Raw genomic sequence first — 23,231 nt, forward strand, 5'->3', positions numbered from 1 at the left:
TTAAAATTGAGGGTCAGGCAGTGAGGGAGGAAGAAGTGCGAGGCCGCAATAAAGCAGCCCCACCCCCCAAACGCCCTGCAGGCTGCCCGTCCCCCAGGATCCTAAGGGTGTATGTTGTGAGACATGACCAAAGGGGGAAAGGTGAAGGAGGTCATAGGGAGGCTAGAAGACCAGATTCCTGACTGGCCCCATCATTTATTCAGTCCCGTCCCCCACCCCCCTAAGCAGGAGGACGCCAGGTCCCTCCAGACCAGGGCTTATAGCAAGAGCCCCTCTAGCACCGGTAGCACCCCAGAGTCAGTGACAACCCCGCCCATCCCCAGGACGGGCCCAGCCCCCCCAGCGCGCAGACCCGCCCCAGACCCAGAGGCTCCAAAGCCCCGTGCCCCAGACCCCCACACACTCCCGAGGCAGGTCAGTGCAGCCCCAACCCAAAGTCCAACAATCCCCCGTCCTCGCCGGGGCCCCTCCGGCAGCCCCACTGCCAACCCCTCACCTCATCGCTCCCCCACAATCAGCAGCACTCCGAGCACCACCAGCCCCCAAGGGAGCAGGTCCGGGGCAGCAAGGACCCCACCCAAGGACAGAACGGCCCAACAGCCCAGATCCGAAGGTCGGCCCACACCCAGGAGGCAATGCCACTCAGGCCAGGTCAGGCCAGAAGACCCCCACCCCCGCTCCCTTCCCTCCCTAGCAGCGAAGCATCCCACACACAAACCCCCACCGTCCCCAAAGGAAAGAGACAGCAATCACCCCGCGACAGCAGCAACAGCCCCTCAGCCCTAGGGAGTCAGCAGATGCAAATAGCCCCTAGGACTCAACACGACCACACTCCAGAGGGCCGCGACGCGACTGCAAGCAACCATCGACACACCCCAAAGCACAATCCCTCCATACACAGGATCCCGGCACAACCACCAAGCATCCAGTCCGGGCACTAAAATCCAGAGGAGACACCCCCCAACCAGCTCAAAAAGGACCAGCCCGCACCCCCAACCCACCCCGTCAACCCCTTCTTCCCGGTCCCCCACCCCTCCAACAACCAGTCGCCAGACCCCTCAGAGAACCGAAATGCAATTATCAGGATGCACAGCATGCACACAGGACAGAGCCGCACACCAGCCCAGTCCCGGCCCGCACCCGATGCCCCCAACCCCCGACAAGCACGCAAGCCAATAATGACCTACAGATGAGCCAATCAACACTACCCCGCTACCCGGCACATTCAAATTCTTCATTGCGAAGAACATTTATCTGATTGGCTGTGGGAGCCAGATGGTGAACCCTTGATTGTAGGGATCGAAGTGCCACAGCGATGTCAAAAGCTCTGTATTGATAGAGAAAAAATGCTGAAATTACAATCATTTAAACCAGTGTCACACCTTCAACTTGCACTATAAGGGTGTTACAGTATCTTCAGAAAATGTGTACTTACTCTTCAGTTCCCTCCTGGTATGGGCTCGATGGTGCGGAGGATATATAGAAATGATTGTGAGATGGAGATGGAGCAGGGGAAGAGGTGTGGATTGGTGGAGATGGAGCAGGAGAAGAGGTGTGGATTGGTGGAGATGGAGCAGGAGAAGAGGTGTAGATTGGTGAAGATGGAGCAGGAGAAGTTGTCCCACCTGCAATTGGTGGTGCAGCTGGTGTTTGTTCCACTGGTATGGAGGGGTTTGACATAACATCCTAAAATGAAATGATGAACAACATTAATATGCATGTGAAGGCTCATACAGTTTCAGCCACAACTTTATATCTTTATAAGTAAAGGCAAGTAGCATCTGAAGCGAACTAATAGGACTAAAAGGGGTAATCCACTTAAATGGAGGTGAGGCAGGCAGTCTGAGAAATGAACCAAATATCCAACAAAAAGCAACAATACAAACTGAGAAGGCCAGCAAGAACCAAAATACAGAATCCCCAACAGAAACAGAATCCCAAAGACAGAAAAATTGTTAGACAAGATCAGATAATCAACATTAACAGGAAAAAAAGCTAGATAAGAAACAAGAAGTCAAAATACTACAAAATACATAAGGGTGCAAAATTAAAGACAACATATTGTTATATGTTGTCTTTAATTTTGCACCCTTATGTATGTGGTGTATGCTTAACACCATATAATCATGGACAAGGAACAAGAATGTGGAGACTGGGAGGTCTAAACAACAAAAACACAAGAGGAAGAACATAACAGGAATAAAAACACGAAAATACTACAAACCAGACCAAAAACTACAACACTAGCGCTGTGTCACATATTTGCATACCTTGGGGCGTAGGTAGAGACAAGAGCGCCCTAGGGCATTCTGGGCATGTATGTCCCTTGGGCACTGCTCCTCCAACACTATTATGCTGCGCTGCCCATTGACTCGGCAAAGCTCAAAGTGTTCAGGTAACTCGGGGATGTTTTCTTGAAGGACTTGAACAAACTCCTGTTCGTCAAGGTCTAAAGGGACGACGACCCGACAGGGAGGAGTGGCATCTGCGTAAAAAAAGATATATTACTCAAAGTTTTAACAACGTAACAAAGGTCTTATTACTAATAACAAGCAAGACAAAATGTCATGAACCACTATGTAAAAGATGGTGAAACAAAGAAACTGGTTATACAACAAATCTGTTTTTTGTTTTTTTAACAAAGATCTGTCCACGTAAATTAGCAAACTAATAAAAACAGAGATTACCCCTATGAGACCTGTAACAGGTCAATGTGCTGCTCCTCAGCACAGACACTCTGAAGGTTATTTGTCGTCTTGTGCTACATCTGCGTCTCCGGGCTGGTCCGCCACCCTCCTCTCGTCTGAATGTTTGGAATCTACAGAATAGTAGAAAATACACACGGAAAATATGATGAACTGTAACAACTCACAAACATTAACATTACTTATACTGCAGTCCTTCAAAGGTGTAGGTCTACTGTATTTCCGACTGAATTCTGGCAATGCAGTTAAAATACTAACATTTACTTTAATAAGCTTTGTCAACACGTTCCTTGTAACTACATTAGGTTCCGCTAGACACAATGTTACGGCTCTTTGCACAACCTCCACAATCTTGGGTTGAACAATCATGATAAAAGGAAAACTATTAAGTAAATTCTATGTTCTGCTCTCAGTACATTCTGAATTCTAAGTCTCTACTTTAATTGAAATGGCCTGTGCCAGAAGTAAAATCTGCACATTAATCTAGTCACATTGTATTCTGTCAAATGACAGGTAAGGAGGTTTTACCTAATTTCATTGTCCTACTTGTGCTAATTTGTGCTTTGTCTCAAAGGTGCTTCACGTTGCCGCTTTTAATAATCTTGAAAATCTGAGATTATATGCCTATATGTTTTGTTAAATATATAGTTTGTAGCCTTCGGTACTTTTGCTGAATGGCCGCTTCTGTTAATCTTGTTCATTAAGAGGATAATCAAAAACTTGCGCGATTGTTAAATGAGATGGCGTAACATAGTGGCTTATTGTCATGACAACAGAACCGCAGCAATGAAGTCACAGTTCAAGATAAATCAACTGTTTTTACCAGTCAGATTCATCACAAGTCAAAATATTCACCCGAAGTAACGTTAAGTAACGTTAACCTAAACAAATAAATTAACTGATGAATATGAATTAACTGACATAGGCATGGATCACAGCACTCTACGGTTATCTTTAATTCCACTGTTTGTGCCGATTGACTATGTAAATAAAATAATGTATGGTAAAGGGACAAAAATATGACAAGTACGAAGAAGATGTAGGACATATTGGACGTTGAAACAAAGTTTGTAAGACACTGCATCTTCCTCCAGAAGGAGGTCAATGAGACTGCAGCGCCGCCAGCTGGTGTAACCATTAAGTTACCTGTTGTTTTAGGCGCCTTTTGTGAAACACTTTCAATTCAAATGATAAAAGCCCCGGAAATAAGTTTTTGAAAAAAGTATTTTAGGCGGCCTAACATTAATCATCCCCAAAAGATTTAACGTTGTAGGCTTGAATATCATTTTAGAAAATATGTCTTTTCAAATACTAAATGTCCAGACTTTTACTTTTCTTGTAAAGTAACAGCAAAAGCATTTTAGAAACATGCACTTTATGCACAGGTTATCCTACAATTATAATAATGTTAATTCAACAATTTTTAAATGCTAGCGTTAATATGCAATACTATGGAATGTCTGGTGTAAGTTTAACGTTACCCAGTAACAGTTAACATAGCCTACACTAATATCTATAAAAACGGATTTTTATATACAGTCTATGATAAAAAACAGTTCACCTCTGAAGTAGAGAAGATGCTTCTTGTCCGTCTTCATTCAAAATTCTGTTGAACTGGGCGTTCATTCTGTCTCTGATTTCACTTATTCTTCTTCGAAATCTTCTGCCTCTCTCCGACATGTCTATTCATCTACCATCTCAAAAGAGCGGACTGAGAATGAAAAGCCGCGGAAAACCGCGAAAACGTCAACAAGTGTGACGCAAACACGTTTGTTTCCTCATTCTTGCTGTCTCATTTTTAAAGCATTTCTCTCTGTGAGAATATGTTAATGGTTAGGATTATTTCCATTTTCAGGCAATATTATTATTATTTCCAATATTATTTAGGCTAGGCCTATGCGCTATAGCCTTGGTCTAACTCTGCTGAGGAACAACCACCTGGTCAAATATCTATGTATTAAAAACCTTTATAATATGATCATATTACTAACTTTTGGAAATATTTATTTAGAAAGTCATACAATAATAGTTATTCTTTAAAAATCTTATGACCACATGTAGGTTACCTAACTGCAATGTTTAGCCTACGTGGTATGTTCAATGGTCACATGACAACATGGTTGTAAAAGGAAATGTTTGTAACTCCCTTCTGGTACATAGCAGGCAGTACAATTATAGAATGGTAAACAGAAATAAACTAAAAACTGTAGCTTGAGTTTAAAGCTCTTCTGCCGTCTGGTGGTGTGACAGCAGAAACATGTCTATCTTCTATCTAGATGGCAACAGGGTGAACAGGCACAGGCTGTTAACGTCCTTTAAAATATTTTGACCAGCTTACCTGGCTTTTAATATTTTTATTTGTAAATTGTGATGTAAAGGAATAACTCACATACACAATTTTGCAAATCTTTCCATCTTTGTTTATTACATATGACAATAAAACGGTGAAATACAGTCTGTGCTTCAAGGGCAGTAGAAGGTGTTTCCAGCTCCCTAAAAAGAAAAAAACACTTCTCACAACATACGCTATGAATGAGTTTAGGCTACAGTCTCAAGCATAGCATAGGCTATAAGAAGCTATATTTCAAAAACTCAGTTCAAAATAATGCCTATATATAATAGCCCTATATATTTACTAATATTATACTTGCTGTTTACCTATCTCATTCCTCAGAATGATTAGACTAAGTGTTAGACTTAATGTAGGGTACACATACCTATGGTTTCTCCTGAAACGGAGGTGCAGAAGGATTGCTGTCTTCTCCTTTCCTGTCGGAGAAGTTATTCGCACAATGAGGGTGTGTATTTGCGAATTTGAACTAGCCTTCAGTAGAGTTGGTGCTACAGGTAGTAATGCCATAATAATGACAATATAGCGAAAATAGCCTACCTATGCACATGTTAATTTTTCATTCATTCATTCTTGTCAAAGATACCTGCCGACCTATTTAATAAACCAATCAATGTCAAGTACAGGGAGACGCAGTGGGGAGATGCAGCCCACTTAGATGATGATGACAGAACGCAAGTCTGTCACGTAAAGTCTTTTAGTGTGGTCGCAGAAGGTGTGAAACCAAACCAAAACTAACCGAATGGATCAAAATGGATCAAAACATGAACTTTGGTTCGCACATTGGTGCTTTGTTGGTTCTGTCCCTAAATTTCTTATGGCTGTGAATAGGGTTGTAAAAAGATAGGCTATATGAATATATCAAATAGGCTATCTAGCCAAACTAGTAGCCTACTTACACTATATCTAAATGTTCTATGTTAAGAAAACGTAAAGATGACATTCATGAAGCTGCACCATGTAACTTAATAAAAACATCAGCCCCACAGTTACTGCAGGCGAAACATGAATTACACTGCATTAGGTGGTTTACTTGAAAAGAGTATACATGTGCTGATTAAGGCCATAAGTCTATTTCATCAGGTATGTTGAACATTTTTGGGTTATGTTCAATGTCAGTGGGAGATTTGTACCACCTCGAGTTGTCATTAACTAGCTTTAGGCCTGACAGCCCTGTGTGTTTTGAAATGTTATCATTTACAGTTAGCAGTAGCTACACTATAATGTATTATCATTGTTAATAACAGATTAAACTTCCAGTGATAGGCTATAATGCCTCATAAATGGTACACTACATATCTATGTATATGTAACATTTTCAATTCAGACCATAACAAAACCAAAAGTCATTAAAACTCATAAGCTTCTTTACTTCATGTTATTATCTATTTTTGTAACAATGATTGTACTTGTCATTTACTCTATCAATGTAATGTCATAATTCTCCTATTATTTATGTCCATATTTGGATAATGCATTTGCTGAAACTGGGAGAAAGTATCCAACAATCCACTTGATCAAATATGCATAACAAACTCGTTATGTCAAATATTGGCAAGGAACAACAAGTAGACACAAACACAGTAGTTTTTTGGTTTGTTTGTTTGTTCTTTAAAAAAGGAACTGTGGAAAAGCTCCTCTAAACAGAACAGAAACATCTAAGCACCTGTTGAGTCTTTTCCAGAGCAGCCAGTTGACAATCTGAGGAGTCATCAGTCAGATGGTCACCAAGCTGTATCTGGACACTAAGCCATTCACAAACACCTCAGGAAAAAAAAGGGATATTCCCCCTGTCACATCACAGAATTGCCTTTCCCTGATGATTCATCAAACAGAATCAAACCAAAGGCAGTAAAATATTTGAAAGCCCCAGAGCTAGAGGAGTTTTTAACTCATAGTAATGCTCACCAGGTTTCATAGATAGGCCCATAACCATAATGAGAACAACAGACGTGGTGCTGGTGGTGGTCAAGCTGCTGCTGGAGTCTAATCTGAAGTTACAGGTCAGTTCTTACAAATGGTTAGCTCTCCCTAACAGCCAGAGTACTTTGTGTTTTTCATTAGTTTTTATTTCAGTTAAGGGGGAATGGGGATGGTAACAGGGGGAAAAAGCAAGCAAGAAATATTGTGGCATAAGAGTTGGATAAATAAATAAAGTTTATATTAGTTTGTAAAAAGAAAAAAAAAGTGTGATCACATTGTTTAGATTTAATTTAACATATGATTCAAAAGGTTTATCACGTTATGTATTGAACAAGTATCTCCATTGGATGTGAAAAGTGTCCATCAAACCATGTATCTTCCACTACAGGATGCACGCACCTCCCTCCCTTTATTTGAGAAAGTGTCTCAAACAACAGAATATTTCTATAGTGTTTTTTTTTTTACCTAAGTTACCAAAGGTCTGACTGCTGTGGAAGACATACTTTGTAATCTATTAAAATCCTCTTTCCCCTTTCAAATTCTTCCATCCACATGCATGTAAATGTAATGTTGAGTCGACCAAGTCCTCCAAGGCTTTTACATTACAAATAAGTACTCCACTGCAGACAGTAGGGGGCAGCAGAGCGCTGCCTGCTGCCGGTTGGGGACTGTTTTGATGACGTAGCTGTCGTCGTCTTGCCGTTCCGGCAAGATCGTCGAGATCCTCCTGTTTTACAGGTCAGTACGGTGTATAAAAGCACAAAACAGATGAATAAGCATAGCAATCGTTATCTGTTGTGTTTACGTTGTTTTTAGTATGAACTATGCAGTTTGTTCATAGGTTTCTTACACTGTGCTAAACGTTAGCTAGCACTCCCGATCCTCGGTCAATGTCCACCATTAACGTTTACGGCTGCTGGGCGCTGGTTTCACATATGAAGTATTTTATTTGTATTTTGTTTACAAAAAAATGTCACTATCTTGCCAGGATCGTTTATTAAATTGAGGACAGTGAACGGTTCTGTCAGTAAGAACTATGAGAGATCTATCCCTGTTAATATAAAAGGTTTAAATTCCCTTTTTATATATTTAAGTATTATACTTTTTTGTTAATATTTCGAAGGTTTACATTCACTGTAGGCTACGAGAGTTTTAAATTCCCTTTTAATGAGGAAAATGATGAATTGATGTGTGTGCTAGATACATTTTATTCACTTTATGTAATTTGGTTACTTAGTTGAATATTACTGAGTGATGTGCAAAAAGAGACTTCATGTAATGACTAAAATTACTGTATTTATTAAATGAACTCTGGGAAGACCGTCTAGACCAATGGCAGCAAGTTTCCTCAGCCTCATCATTTCTGCTGTTTTACAGGTTTATTACCTTTCCACATGCCCTGTGCCTGGGGCTTGTAAGACATATAAGCTGGCTTGCCAACCGGCAATAAAAGAATAGCAGAAACAACAGCAAAAAGCTTTCGCCGTGGAAGATACCGTCGCTAAGGTAAAGTATAGCTTTAAGATTATTGTTTGACAACTTTATCAAGTTTGTACTAGTTCAGAGTCATTCTCATCTGTCATTTTGTAGATCGAACGTAAACTGTTCTTTACAACTCACTGCTGATGTAGCAAGTATAGGGTTTGAAAGCTTTGTGGTTCAATGTAAAATATGATGGGACAGTTCACCGTGCTTCAAAGATCTATATTTGGTTTCCTCAATCAAAAACAGATGTTTAAGACTTTTGGTTTCGGTTTTATTTCTTCCGTATTTCAGAAAGAATCGGCTGGGGCCCAAAATGTTATAATTAAAAAAAAAAAAGTCTAATATCATTCAGCATCAATAGTTATCATGAAAAAGGTCAAATTCTTATTTCTGTCAAGTTTAAAAGCTGACCTTTGCTTCTGATTTGAAAGTTGAAAAAAAACATATAGTTTATTTTGGTTTTAAACTTTTATTTATGGTCAGTACATGACAAGAGCCTGCAAAACAGTGGTCACTTAACAGATCTCAGGTAGAACGTCAAAAAACAATTATGATAAAAATCTTTTTTCAAAAAATTTCACTGAATGTAGGCATTAAAATAATTCAGGAAAAATGTCTGCACACCATTGGACTGCAGAGATTTGTCCTTTGTGTCCTGCAGTGATATTTTTTGTCTTTCACTTGAGTACTTTTGACTGGATGTGCACACACTTGGCCCCTCTGGAGGTTTTATACCAATGACAACCATACAAACAATTGAAAACATATTGTATAAAACCTTTTCACGCAAATAAATGTAGCTCAGATCAAATCACAGATCACAATAATGTGAGAAGTAGTAAAACCTTTCAACATACTGATGCACACGTAGAAGTGTGTGTAAGATGTAGTTAATGCAGTGAATGCTGAATGTTTTCTAGTTTGCTTGCTATTGTTTAGCACACTTTTTGCACAGACAGACACAACACCACACTAAGACACACTGTGAGGACAACATTTACAGAATTTCTGTTTTTGTTTTCTCTTATTCACAAGGAGAAGGAATTGAGGAGGACTCTTCAACCGATGAGGCTCGTCTTGGAAGACGGGGAAATCCAGAGACCTGGAACGTGAAGGTCCAGAAAAGTATGTCCATGCCAGTCTGCAACCTGCTAAAGGTTCACTAAACTCTACTGCAGAAAAGCAGAAGACACATCATAAGAACAAGATTTCTAAGTATTTCTGGGGGAATTTGGACTGGAGAAATGATTGTGAAGTCTGTGGTGGAGGGGAGCACTGTAAAGCGGCGGCGGACAGGAGCAGATGAATCCAGAAGGTCAGCATCCATTATTTGTCACCCTGTAGTAGATTGGAGAAGAATCTGAATGTGCCAACGCTTGTTCCTGTCAACATTAGGCATAAAGCAGTGGTGTTTTTTGAAGTGGGAGCCCTCTTGAAAACAGCCTCTGTCAATGTAAGTTTTGTCAAACATTTTCTGTGACTTAAATATATCTCCCTTTCACTTAAAGAAAGACCAGTGTGATGCCTACTGTTCTTTCAAGCCTGGAAACATCGAAGCAGCTTCATGGGACACAAAGCCTGCGAAGCAGAAGGACAAAGACGATGCAGATGAGAAGACCTTGTTGGCGCTCACTCCAATTCCAGGCCATACCGTGTGAGGTACGTATCTTCAAGGACTTCTGCCAGATGGGGAACTGGGAAAAAGCTGGGGATCCAACATTGCATGACCTCCAAACAATCAGGTATTTTATCAGACATATACATTCTTGCACAAATATTGCCTTCTATGTCAATAGAAATCAGTTGTGAAAAGTACCCAAGTACATGCGCCCAATTACTCTTCTTTTTGAAGTACTACTCCACTACATTTATTTTGATGGCTTTAGTGACTAGTTACTCTGCAGATTATAAATTAAAAACATATTCAAAAACTAGAGTATTTTCACAGATAAAGCCACACAGCAAAATATAAAGTAGTTAGAATTAGCTTTACTTTTCATCTTAAAATTTGAATGTAGGACTTTTGACATACAGAATATCTCTACAGTTTGGTGTTGGAACATTTACCTAAGGTCTGACTACTTTTTCCACCACTGTGAAAGACGTACTTTGTAATCTATTAAAATTCTGTCCCTATTTTCCCTTTTAAATTCTTCCATCCACTAGATACAACGTGGATGGCACCTCACGCAGACGCACACACACACACTGATGTACTTAGGCTATATTGGTTACAGTTGTTCATTAAAATGAACGTAACGTAATTATATTTTTGCATTATTTTTTAAATACCTTTTACTGGTTTTAATGGTTTTAACATAATTCCTAATTGTTCAAAGTATTAAGTCAAATATCTAGTAGTAGTCAAGACTCCAATCAATTGTCTCTCACAAATAGTCTGACAGATTCTTTATCCTGGTTGTTCATAATAATAATTTTGAATGTTGTGTGGTTTACACAGTAAAATAAATTTCAACCTTTACTGATTAAACCGATTTCATTTTGTCATTATCAGCCAACATTATTCACAATGTAAAGATAGCTTATTGATGATTAACATGATTTCAAAACATGCATCTTATTATTTAGCTTAGGTATCATCAGAAGGTATGCTTTCACAAAGACTTCAGGTAACCTTTCTCAAATATGTCCATTTCGGAGGAAAGCAATTCAGCGTTTTTTTAAAACCAAGTATCTTAATAGCCTGCAGATGCCTTTTCAGGATCAGAAGGAGCTTTATTGTCAAGTAGTGTTTTACACATACGAGGAATTTGCTGTGGTGATAAGGTGCTACATGTAGACAAACATACAGTCAACATAAATAAATGTGGAAATATATAAATATGGAATAAGATAAGTTTTTGTAGCAACTTGTATAGTGTAGTGTTTTGGGGTAACATAAATATTATCGCAGGAGTCCGGAAGGATAGCTTTGGATAAATAAATAAAAGCCAGGGAATAAATGACAAGCTGTGTTTTCCCTGAACCGACTGAAACACACGTTTGTGTCAGGTTGCCTTTGGCCTGGATTTAGGATGACATGGTAAAACAAAGCTTTGTAGAAACAAGGGTAGGCTCGCTATCAATACTACACCGACTGAAGGGCTCATAAAAAGACAAATGAGGCTTAAACTGTTCACTGATGACCATGTAAAGATAGTTGTTCCACTTATGGTGATTTCTTACTTTCTTTGTGTTTGTATGTTCTATTTTAGGAGATACTTTAATCTGACAGTGATGATAAATAAAATGCAAATTAATTATTTATGTCAAATTTGATCTAAAATCATCAATCATAGATGTTACAAGCTATAACCTAGAGTAGCTAAATATTTTTAGTAAATGTAGTCAATTTACTTGATCAGTCTGGGACTTTTGTGTTGAGTTTTTCATGCTTGTCTGTGGTTACTTTCTGCCTTTGAGTGGCTACGATCACAGTAAAGTAGATCAGTGCTGAATTAGTGTGGTCTGTTCTTCTTCTGTACTGATTGGGTGACAACAGTTCAAATTTAGTGGCTGTAAAATCCACAGGGCGGAGCTCATTATCATTTTACAAAACGCCGTTTGTTTAGTTAACAAAACAGCGTTTAAAATGGCGTTTTGTTAACTAAACGCCGCTTTTTACGGCGTGCCAAAAGAAAACGGCGTTTTTCGCGGCGTTTTTATACACAAAACGCCGTTTTAAACGCCGTTTTGTTAGCAAAACATGCTACCAGAGTGACGTTTTTTGGCACTAATGGCTTGCCATATGGTTACGCCTCCACGCTGTCTTGCAGACTCTGTACTGATGCCAGCTCATGAACACAGCAGCCGGACCTGAGCACAGACTTTCAAGACCGACAGAGGCCAGTTTGACAGTACGAAGGTGGTCCGAGTTACCAGTACGGGCAGAGTAAGCTAATTTGATTAGTAGCTGTAGGCTAACTGAGCTAATTAGATAATGGCAGCTAGTTAGCAGCAGTTAGCTGACTTGCTACAGCAACAAGTAAAGCTATCTGTCCATCAGGGACCAGATAATAGTTTCCATCTAATATGATACAGTTTCAGCAAAATCAGTGAATAAAGGTGTGCTTTTGTTCACTAAGCAGTGGTGCCCTCCCAGAAACACTATTTTTTAGCAGCTGATTCATCAACATTTTAAAATCGTTTTTCAGAAAATGACACTCTAAAATATCAAAGAATACCTACAAAACATTCATCTTCTTTATTTGCGTATTTGGTATTAAAGTAATCCAAAAGTAACTAAAAGTAATCAGGTTACCTTACTTATTACTTATTTTCTGGTACTTGGATTACGTTGCTGGTTACATTTTTTAACAAGTAATTAGTAATTGTAACGGATTCCATTTTTAAAGTAACCCTCCCAATCCTCCTCTCAACATATTTTTTTCTTCTTTTGTGTGTGTTTTTTTTTATTATCCTCTTCAACAAAGCTGTTGTGAAGACATTCAGAGGAATCCATTCACACATTTCCTGACAGCTCTTTCAAAGGTTCTGAAATAACTGTCAGGAAATGTGTAACATTAAATGGATTCCCCTGAATCTCTGAATGAGAAGCTCAGGAATTTCCTCTACCTAATGGTGGGGAAATGAAAAGTCCATAGGGGGATGGATGTGGACCAAGCCGCTTAGAGCTTCCATTCAGATACCAGATAATAGAAAAAACACAAGAACTAAGGCAGGCACAGATCATAACCAAACAAGACAGGAGACAGACTGAAACAGCATTAAAGGCACCAAACACAGAGCAGACTAAAAAACTAATAATACAGATAGACTACAAACATAACAGGGAAAACAGACTGAAACTAGGACCAAACAGAACACAGAGCAGACAAGGCCAAAACAACACAAAGTGTGAACAGAGTAGACCAGGATCACTAAACTGACCCTAACCATATTTGCTGCATATAGTCGAATGGCAAAAACTTTTTTCATAATAGTAAATGATTGGATATATCACACTGTTCTAAATCTAAAGCTCTTGTATTTCATAGGTTTATGTTTACATTTCCATACAATGTTCTAGAGTGAAAGTAATCTGCTGAGAGGGGTTGAAAAGTACACCAATACAATGTTGAAACAGAAAATATTTATTTGGCAAAACATTACTGTGGTAATAGTAGCACAGTGTTGTATACAGTAGCGGTAACAGTACAGCAGTTGCAACCGGTTAAAATTTCTGTGTTCTAAATAGTGTGCAGTGTTTTGAAAAAGGTGTTTTATGCAATTGAAAACTGTGCGGAAAAGGCTGAGAAATAGCTTATGGTTTTGGAAATTTGGTGTGCAGTTTTGCTCTTTGAGTGAGAGGTTTCAAAGATCGTGTGACATGTAAAGATTCCAACCCTAATCCAAGATGTCCAACAGGAAGTTAATCCAAACTAAATCCACAAAGGCACGAGAAACACTGGCGTACATAGGCATGGAGAACACTAGGCATGAAAACAATGAACTGGCACAGAGTGAAGGGGCAAACCACTTAAATACAACAGGTGAGGGAGCAACTAACGAGACACAGGTGAATCCACTAAAACAATCAGAGACAGCCAACACAGGAAGCAAAGAGAGACAGTGACACATGAAGCAGACAAAACTACAAACTAAAACAGGAAGTATCTCACATAATACACAAGGCATGAAATCACAAAATAAAACACCTTGACAAAAACTACCCAAGCGAAGAACACAGACAGATACTAAGTAAACTTAAACATGCAAATGAACAAAAGAATAAACTAGACTACGAAATCCCACACATGAAAGACTAAACACAGGGAAACAAGAACACACAACCAGAACACAAGTGAAACCCAGAAATTTCATAAAAACATAGGAACTTATGCTACAATAGCAGCTCAAAATCTATACTGAAACAGCTAATAAGCATTTCTAAATCAACCACAGCTGATTCCAATTTCAACCAGAGACATAGACAGCTGTTGACGTTCTTTAAATTTCATACACAATGTAGTAAAAACGGGACTTTGTGGAGTTGAGAAGAGGAGAGAAGAATAGTTAGGGGCCAAGGAGAGGAGTAGCTGAACCAGGGCAAGTGTTTCTATCCAAGTGCATAGTGAGAGATTTGATGTCTGTAAGAACATGTTGCCAAATGCTGTAGACCGTAGGGATTAGCAAAGTGACTGTGCATTTTTGTCTCCTTCCCTTCTGTGTATTTTCTTTCTACATGTAAATAGGCCACAGGTAAACATGTAAATATGGTCATTGCAAATGTAGTGAACCTACACCTGGAAATATTACCACAAGCACTTGTAAAGGGGGTGTCACCTAAAAAGAATAGCTGTCTGCCCAAGGCTTTTAGGACTCCTTGGGTATAGCTTAATAATTACAACAAGTGTTACTAGTGATCAGTTAGTTCTTAATTTTTCAATTATTTTTAATTAGTTAGTTTAAGCAATCATTCTCAGTTCTGAGGATGAGTGCATTGACCTGGGTTAATTACAGTTTTTTTTAATTGCTTAAACACTATAAGCAAGCCTTTGAACTAAAATTTCAAAACCATAGTTCCATTTTTTTTTTCAAGAAGAACACCCATTTCTCTAAACTCTACACCCAAATCCCTTCATTTCTCATTGCCTACACCATGTGGTCACTGAGAAAGACCTGACATTCAATATTGTTCACTCAATCAGCACAGCTTGAGCTCAATTAGCACACAGCTACCCAGATGGAAACACAAACGGTCATAATTGATAATGCACCAATCAGAAGCTTCACAGATAAAAGTGCCAGAGTCAGTTCATTCAGTTTTGGAACAATGGATCCAGAGAAATCTGAAGGAAAGTTAGGACAACAGAGAGGAGGATGAGTAAGAGGGGGGAGGACGAGCATTATGGAGAGGAGTAAGAGATGAAGGAAGAGGAACAGTAAGAGTTGGAGGAGGAGATGAGATAGGAGGATGAGGAGGTGGAGGAGGCAGAGCAGGAGTAGGGCAGAGAAGGAAGTGGAGAACAAGAATCTCTGGCGAGATGTCTATGAAGATTCTCAGTCATCCAGGTCATAGTTATCCAACGTTATCCAACGTTATCCAGTTGCCCTTGATTTTAACCTTCGTTGGATAAGAATCTCTGGCCTGTCCCAGACCAAAGACAGGACGCTGGGGCAGAATAGTTTGTTGTTTGGTGTGTTGTGCTGTACAGCACACTAAGGAATGAAAAATGTGCACATGTACATTTGTTTCTTTTGTGTTCATGTGAAAGTTTTGAGGGGGATAACCAAAAGCAACATTACTAATAACCAGTTTTTGTACATTTTGTTTTGAATTTATCTCAACAGTGTGTAAGACTGTGTTGTGGTGTGTGTGTGTGTGTGTGGTTGATTTTTATTATTTTTATTTTTTGAGGGTCTTGAGTATTATGTCTGAGGGCGAAGTTTGGTTTTTGAGCAAGATTGAATGGTTTTGTGTGGAGAGCTATCGAGAAACTGTAAAACAGTACCAACACGTTCCCGTGATCAAAGTAAATATTTGTCAACTAACTAAAGTGAATGCAAGTGAGGGTAAATATGGATATAAAGTAAATAAACAATGATTAAAACATCCACCAGAATGCAACCAATGGGAGACAGAACAGAAGTAATAGGGTTTCTTGGCATCTCCTCAAGCCTTTTCCTCCGGGTACCATCCCCAAACCAATGGCCTGACGGAGAACGTTAACCAGGAGATGGAGACTGCACTACGCTGCGTCACTGCATCCCACCCAGCATCCTGGAGTTCCATGCTCCCTTAGGTTGAATATACTCACAACACCCTCACCAATGCATCTACGGTATGTCGCCCTTCCTGTGTGCTCTTGGTTATCAACCCCCTCTGTTTCCCTCTCAAGAACAGGAACTCGCAGTCCCCTTGATCCAGGCTCACATGTGGCGCTGCTTCAGGGTGTGGAGGAGGACTAGGGCAGCCCTGATCCACGCATCCAGCACCATGCAGAGGCAGGCCAACTGTCGTCGCCACCTGGCCCCCACCTACACTGCGGGGCAACAGGTACGGCTCTCTGAAAACCCCCTCCCCCCCAAGGTCTACAGCATTTCATCGGCCCATTCCAGATTGTAGTCTAAAACTGCTCCGGTCTCCTTTCTAGCCTTCTGTCTTTTGATCCCGTGTTACTGAACCTTGCTTAACGCTGTTTTTTTTTTGTGTATTGACTCCCGTCGTCACTCCACTCCTGCTCCATCTGGATTCCCCCCTCACTGGACCTGCCCTTGGACAGTCCCTTGGATCCCTTGCCCTCTTCCCTGCACCTTTTTTTAAGCATTTCTGAAATTAAAGTTACTCACCACTTCTGCCTCCGTATGCTGAGTCTTGCATCCTACAGTCCTGACAAACCCTAACAAGAGAAGAGAGAGAGCCCACCCGAAAGTAATGTCTTAAAGTCTATTTGCGCGTATTCCAATCATCTCTTTCCACAATATCAACACTTGATTACAGTTTTTTTCCAATTGCTAACACACTAAAATGACATGCACAGCATGATTATTTAAACGGACACACAGAGAGCAACACTTCTTCTCAAGTCTCAAAGTCTAAACACATTTTCTGCTTTACACACATTTTGCATTTCAAAATGCCACTGAACACGGTTCTCTGCATAAGACACAACAATCTGACAAAGTCACATGTTTGCCCTTTCAAAACCCTACCATTCAAAATTACACTACATGAGCTAATTGGCCAATTACATGTGTCACCTGGCCAAACACCTCAATGGTTAATTGTTAACACTTCAATCAGGATGTAAGCACTATGAAAAGCACTTTTTTTTTTTTACAACAACAATGGAAGATGTTGCAGAGAGAGGAAGAGGGAGGTTGAGAATAAGAGAGGGAGGAAGAGTGAGAGGTAGAGGGTAGAGCAGGTAGAGGATATCATGGCCAAAGAAGACAATCGCTTTCAAATTAAATCAGAGCAACCTTAGTTGATCATGTCATCAACCATGGGCTGACTATGCGTGAGGCTGGACAGAGAGTGCAGCCAAACTTGAGCCGTTTTACTGTCTCCTCTGTCATCTGGACCTTTAGACTGGAAAACAGGTATGTAACCAAAATTTCATGTAGTACACCCCATGTCATAGTGTATCATTGGGTGACACCTGTTTACTTAGTGTATGACATCAGCCATTCATGAACTGTAAAAGTTTCCTGTACAATGTACTCTACTGTGGGGGAAAACTATTTAGGCTGCATTGTCCAAGCCCTATATTATTATTTTTTTTTTTCTAAAGGACTGAGAGATGACACCCTGGTGGAGGGAGGGGCCAAATGTTCACCGGGGTACAGGAAGCTGGCATTGTAAACTTGGTTTTGGAACATAATGAAATCAGATTACGAGAAATTCAAAGCCACATCATCCAAGACAACATCTTATTCAACAACATTCAACAACATTCAACGAGTCAGTCTGTCCACATTGGCTCACATTCTCAAGCGAAACAAAATCAGAATGAAACAACTTTAAGGTGCCGTTTGAGAGAAACTCAAAGAAACAAAGAGGTCAGACGAGCATATTTGGATGTAAGTACTATATTGACTGCAGTAGACTACACGCAACATTGTTTCCCAGTGTACTGGATAACACTATTGACTGATCTTTGTTTTCAGGGAATGTGATGAGATTGATGTGGGTGCAATTCAGGGATGGATAAGGCACTCAAGGCGCTTCTTCCCTCGATGTCTGGCAAGGGAAGATATTGCCTGTGATGTTGCCTATTGCCTGTGCGAGAAGATGCTGCCTAATTTTTCTTGCCTTTTTTTTTTTTTTTTTTTTTTTTACTGTAATATATTTTTTCTGAAATTTTCTTTTTCAGTTTACTGTTTTTGTAAGAATACTTTTGTTCAGTCCCATGTAAATATTTCTGCTGTGCATATGTTGCACTGACTTGTTTACTGTAGTGAAAAATAAAATAAAGTTTCAACAGCATGTGTGTTTCTGCAAATATTTCTGTGCATGTGAACAATCTGATACATATTTTAGTATTATGGCAAAGCATACTAAAGATGGGGGTGCTTTTCATTATGCCTAACAGTGTGTAGTTGGTTAGGCAAAAATCTGGTAATGTGAATGAAGTGTGTGCCATTTCATGCAAAAGTTTGATTTTGATAATGCTATGTGTAGTTTCGGTTGCAGTGCTTCATTTTGCAGGATATGAGGTATTTTTTGTGTTGGGTGTGTGGTTTTGTGAATTGTGTTAAGTATTTTGATAAAACCAGACTAGTTTGCAAAATTGTGTGTTAGCAATTGGAAAAACTGTAAATTATACCATTATTAAATTCTTAAGCATTAGATAAAGGAAAGAAAGTATCGTAGTTAATCATCCAAAATGCTTAGAACGGTTACAGTTAAATACAATTACAGTTTTGTACAATTGCTTACACACTAAAATGTTATATAACACATTGTCAGTGAAACCTTAGACTCAGGGAGCAAAACTACAGCCCAGATCTGCCCAATTATAAGCACATTCTCGGCCTCACACCTTTTGCAAAATACTTAACACACACAGGCTACATTAGACACAAAAATCTAACTCAATGTCTCATCTTTGTGATGTTAAGACATTACTGTCTAAAATGCCACACCTGTGAACTAATTGATCAAACATTGCCATCAGGTGTGCAGACAATTAGGTGCACAATTCTAAACTCACCAATCAAAAAGGCAACAGGTGTGTTTACCTGTCAGCCACAAAAAATTGGAAGGTAATGTTCCAGTAAGAGGAAGAGGGAGACCTCAAATGATATTAGAGCAACGTTGATTGACCATGTTGAAACCATGCGTTGACATTCAGAGAGGCTGGACAGAGAGTTCAGCCCAACTTGAACAGAAATACTGTTGCAACAGTAATTTGGAATCCTTAAAAAACATCACACACAGATGAAACAACTCTACAAAGTGCCATTTGAACAAAATTCGGAGATAGTAAAAGACCTGCGGCATGAACATGTGGAAGTATGTACTGTAATGCACACTGCCCAAATAGCCCATTGTCAAGTAAATCTATAGTAGGCCGACATTGAACAACACATTGTCTATCTTTCAGAGTTTTGCAAATGGAAGCTGTTGCAATCCAGCATGAATTTATCTTCGTAGATGAAGCTGGATTTAACCTGACTAAAGTAAGAAGAAGGGGAAGAAACATCACCGGACATAGACTTATTCTCAATGGGCCGGGCCAGCGTGGTGGTAACATCACCATGTGTGCTGCCATCTCCCAGAATGGGGTCCTCCACCTCCATGCCACATTTGGTCCTTACAACAGGACCGTTAATCATGTTGTTCAGACAGACTGCACAACATCATCACAGCTGAAAACCAAATGGATGCAGAGCAGATGGGGTACATTATCTTCTGGGACAAAGTATCTTTCCACCGATCTGCTTTTGTCCAAAACTGGTTTCATCAGCATCAACAATATATACTCCAATACCTCCCGCCATACTCTCCCTTCTTTAATCTTATTGAGGAGTTTTATTTCGGCATGGCGGTGGAAAGTTTATGACCTCAAGCCCTATATCAGGATGCCCCTCATTCAAGCTATGGAGGATGCCAGCAACCAAATGGATGCAGCATCTGTGCAAGCGTGGATTTGCCATTCAAGACGATACTTCCCTCGCTGTCTTGCGAGAGAGGACATAGCCTGCGATGTGGATGAAGTGCTATGGCCAGATCCAGCCAGGCGAAGAGATAATTATACATTTTTAGTTTTTTGTACTGTACTTCATGCTTTCTTTTTTGTTTCCACATTTGGTTTTGCTGAAATTAAACATGTATCAGTATGCTGTACTGTGTGTGCTATGTTTGGTCAATATATCCAATACTCTAACTCTCTGAAAAGTAGTCATTTGAAAAGTAGGAATTTTAAATGTGTTTTAGATCGAGCATAGCAGTGTTTAACTGGTTCAAACAGAATTAGATCATTTGAACCATGTGTGTGCCACACGGTGACAAAATCGGATTTGTATAAATTATTGTATATTTTTGAATGAAGTGTTTCATTTTGCAAACTACCTGAGGTTTTCTGCTACTTGTGTGAATAGTTCTGTGAATTGTGTGTAGTGTTATGACAAAATAAGCCCTGCTTTCAAAATCATGCTTAAGCATTCAAAAAAAACTGTTATAATAATCATAGCAGATGAACAGAACAGCCTAACTAAATAACTTTCAAGACAATATTGATTGTTAAACGTTCTCAATAAGAAAATACATAAAAGGTAGTTGAAGCACGGCATCAGTTTAAACAATAAAACACGGACAGTAATAGATAAATGAGCACAAGGACATGAAGTAAAGAGCTCTTCAAATTAACTTTCCTATGATTCTTTAGCTTTCAACATAGTTTCTAAACAGGTAAACAGGGTAAATAATCTAGTCAAAATTGAAGAGGAGAGGGCCCCTACCTGACTTAACAAAGACTATTTAACTAAACGAAGTAAATAAAACACACACACACACACACATATATATATATATATATATATATATATATATATATATATATATATATATACATATATATATATATATATATATATATATATATATATATAATGTGTATATATATGTATAATGTGTATATGTGTGTGTGAGTAGGCATTCTCTGTTCATAAAACAAATTTGAGGTTATGTGTTTTTCTCCAGCCAGGCAGTTTAAATGTCTGTTTATCTTATCCGTTAATAAATAAATAAAGGAATGAGCAGTGTGTGTGTGTGTGTTGAAGTCTCACTTTCATGGCTTCTGACCACTCAGCCTTTGGTGGATGCAGGACTGCAGGAGTAAGGCCGGGTTAACGTGGTTGCTTGACCTTTTTGTCCTCCCGGAAAGTGTTGGCAAGTGGCACCTTTACAGCAATAATAGAATAAACATTTTAAGTTTGGTATTTCTGCTTGACTTTATGCAGGGGTCCTTATCTCACATGAAAGGCTGTGCCCTTCCTGTGTACGTGGGAAAGGCTCAGTCTTTGAATGAAGCCAGATCTGTAATAAGAACAGGCGTCATCTCCTTCCACTGATTGTTCACTACACAAATAACTGCATCACACCCAGAACTACAGAACCATATAATGGCTGATAACACAATGTTCCAAAGCATCAACAGAATCAGTCTCTCTGCACTGGATGAAGCAGCTGAATCGAGTCCCATCCGAAAGAGACTCAGATTGTATAAAACTACTAAAGGATACACATCCATACTTTACATATTTGGGCACCTGTTTGTATGTGAGTTTTACTGTGCTACATGCATGACAAACCCTTATTGCAAAAAGTGTTTTACATTTACTATCAGTGCATAGTTGCTGCCTCGTGTGCTTACTCAAAGACGTTTGTGTGTACTGGACTGATGTAAAAAGAAGTTTTAAAAGAGTTTGAAGAGTTTTGCTTGGTTTGCTTTTCCAAGAGATGTATAATGTTTTGCTGTTTTGGTTTAAGGTTTTGTGATTAGTGTGTTAAAATTGCAAAATTAGTCAATAGTTACAAAAATTGTGCCTAAATAATCAGAAAAAAAACTGCTATGTCGCTTTTTCAATGCTGGTACCAACTCGCCTCGGCTCGACTCTACTCAACATGCTTTTGGCCCGCTGTCCTCCGTTTCCCTTTGCAGATAGTTCCCCCTCAGTGTAGCTGGCCTTCATAGAAACGAAACTACCGCAACGTAATGTTCAACGTGACTTGGACCAAAGTGGGAAAACCTTACATTTTGCAACCATGCGTTACACACAACACCAAATGTATACACGCATTTTCAGCTTTGCACTTTGAGATGAATTCCTCAACACACATGGTGCAGAACACCACACAGTTTCTTACATTAAACACTTTCTTCAAGAATTAAAACTATTGCAATCATTGGGAAAACACTTCCACTCGAAACCCTCCCACACACAACAGTAATTGAAAACCAAATAGTCACAGCTGTAGCGCCACAAATAGACCTCTGGTAAGCTCAGCTCTTTTGTGAGAAATTTGCAAACATGCAGGTAGAAAGAGCAAGAGGAGGACAAAAATGACAACAAAGAAGGGCACCAGGCAATTTACATAGACATATTTCTGATGAAATTAGGGCCACTTTGGTGGACCATGCCATCAATCATGGCCTGACTGAGCAGAGAGTACAGCCCCACCGTAGTCGCTACACAGCAGGCATAATATAATATTTAGACAAGAGAACGGGTATGTCTTCATCTTTCTGTACTAGACTGTGCAGTACCTATAATTGCTGCTCATCATTCTGCATCACTGTACAGTACAATGTAGTCCTAGAATATAGTATTATGTCTATGCTGCTCGGTGAACAAAATAAATTGGTATGGTGCGGCCTATGTGTTATACGATGTGTACAGTATGACAGTAGCCTACTGTAAGTAAAAAAAGAACCTAACCAATGACATAATTCTTGCATTTTCTACAGAACTGCTAGACAACATATAGAGTGCCTAACTCCTTCGCTTATGTTTCTGCATCATGGACCTATAAACAGGAACTGGCCATTTTCAATCCAGTGATAAGGCATGCAAGACAATATTTTTATTTTTAGTATTTAGCAGGGAGCACATCACTTATGTTGTGGAGGAGGTGCTTTGGCCGACTCTAATAGAAGGCGTGATTCATAGAACTATTCACATGCAGAGGCCTGTATATTTACTATATACTATTTTATAAATAAAACGTCTCTGCTTTTGTGTAGAATTTTTTAACACTATGGGCCAAAATCTGTATTTTGTATGTTAACAAAAACTGTAACACAGAAACGCTATAAGTA

General features: G+C 39.4%; 1 protein-coding gene and 3 long non-coding RNA genes across 5 annotated transcripts; 2 read left to right on the forward strand and 2 right to left on the reverse strand.

Annotated features, from left to right (window-relative positions):
• Positions 1 to 1,153: 1,153 nt before the first annotated feature.
• Positions 1,154 to 4,303, reverse strand: LOC119918515. Its single transcript, XM_038739293.1, has 5 exons — positions 4,267 to 4,303; positions 2,688 to 2,867; positions 2,271 to 2,485; positions 1,436 to 1,686; positions 1,154 to 1,327 (listed from the first exon to the last, which is right to left on the reverse strand). Exons 1-5 carry the CDS (start codon positions 4,301 to 4,303, stop codon positions 1,213 to 1,215), a joined length of 798 nt encoding a protein of 265 aa, XP_038595221.1. The 3' UTR covers positions 1,154 to 1,212.
• Positions 4,304 to 8,163: 3,860 nt separating this feature from the next.
• On the forward strand, positions 8,164 to 10,954 carry LOC119918550. 2 transcript variants are annotated; one of them, XR_005447464.1, is made up of 4 exons: positions 8,164 to 8,484; positions 9,499 to 9,778; positions 9,972 to 10,205; positions 10,630 to 10,648. It is a non-coding gene; the product is annotated as an uncharacterized LOC119918550 (long non-coding RNA). The 2 variants fall into 2 exon arrangements; XR_005447465.1 differs by having other exon boundaries at positions 8,181 to 8,484; positions 9,972 to 10,954.
• LOC119918551 lies at positions 8,917 to 10,113 on the reverse strand. The gene is made up of 2 exons (XR_005447466.1): positions 9,993 to 10,113; positions 8,917 to 9,845 (listed from the first exon to the last, which is right to left on the reverse strand). It is a non-coding gene; the product is annotated as an uncharacterized LOC119918551 (long non-coding RNA).
• A 4,656-nt stretch (positions 10,955 to 15,610) lies between the features above and the next one.
• On the forward strand, positions 15,611 to 18,394 carry LOC119917900. The gene is made up of 3 exons (XR_005447363.1): positions 15,611 to 16,208; positions 16,305 to 16,462; positions 16,689 to 18,394. It is a non-coding gene; the product is annotated as an uncharacterized LOC119917900 (long non-coding RNA).
• Positions 18,395 to 23,231: the final 4,837 nt, after the last annotated feature.

Source organism: Micropterus salmoides, unplaced genomic scaffold (assembly GCF_014851395.1).
Source record: "Micropterus salmoides isolate LMB-PRFRI ecotype aquatic unplaced genomic scaffold, ASM1485139v1 Ms_hic_scaffold_23, whole genome shotgun sequence".
Taxonomy (NCBI): domain Eukaryota; kingdom Metazoa; phylum Chordata; class Actinopteri; order Centrarchiformes; family Centrarchidae; genus Micropterus; species Micropterus salmoides.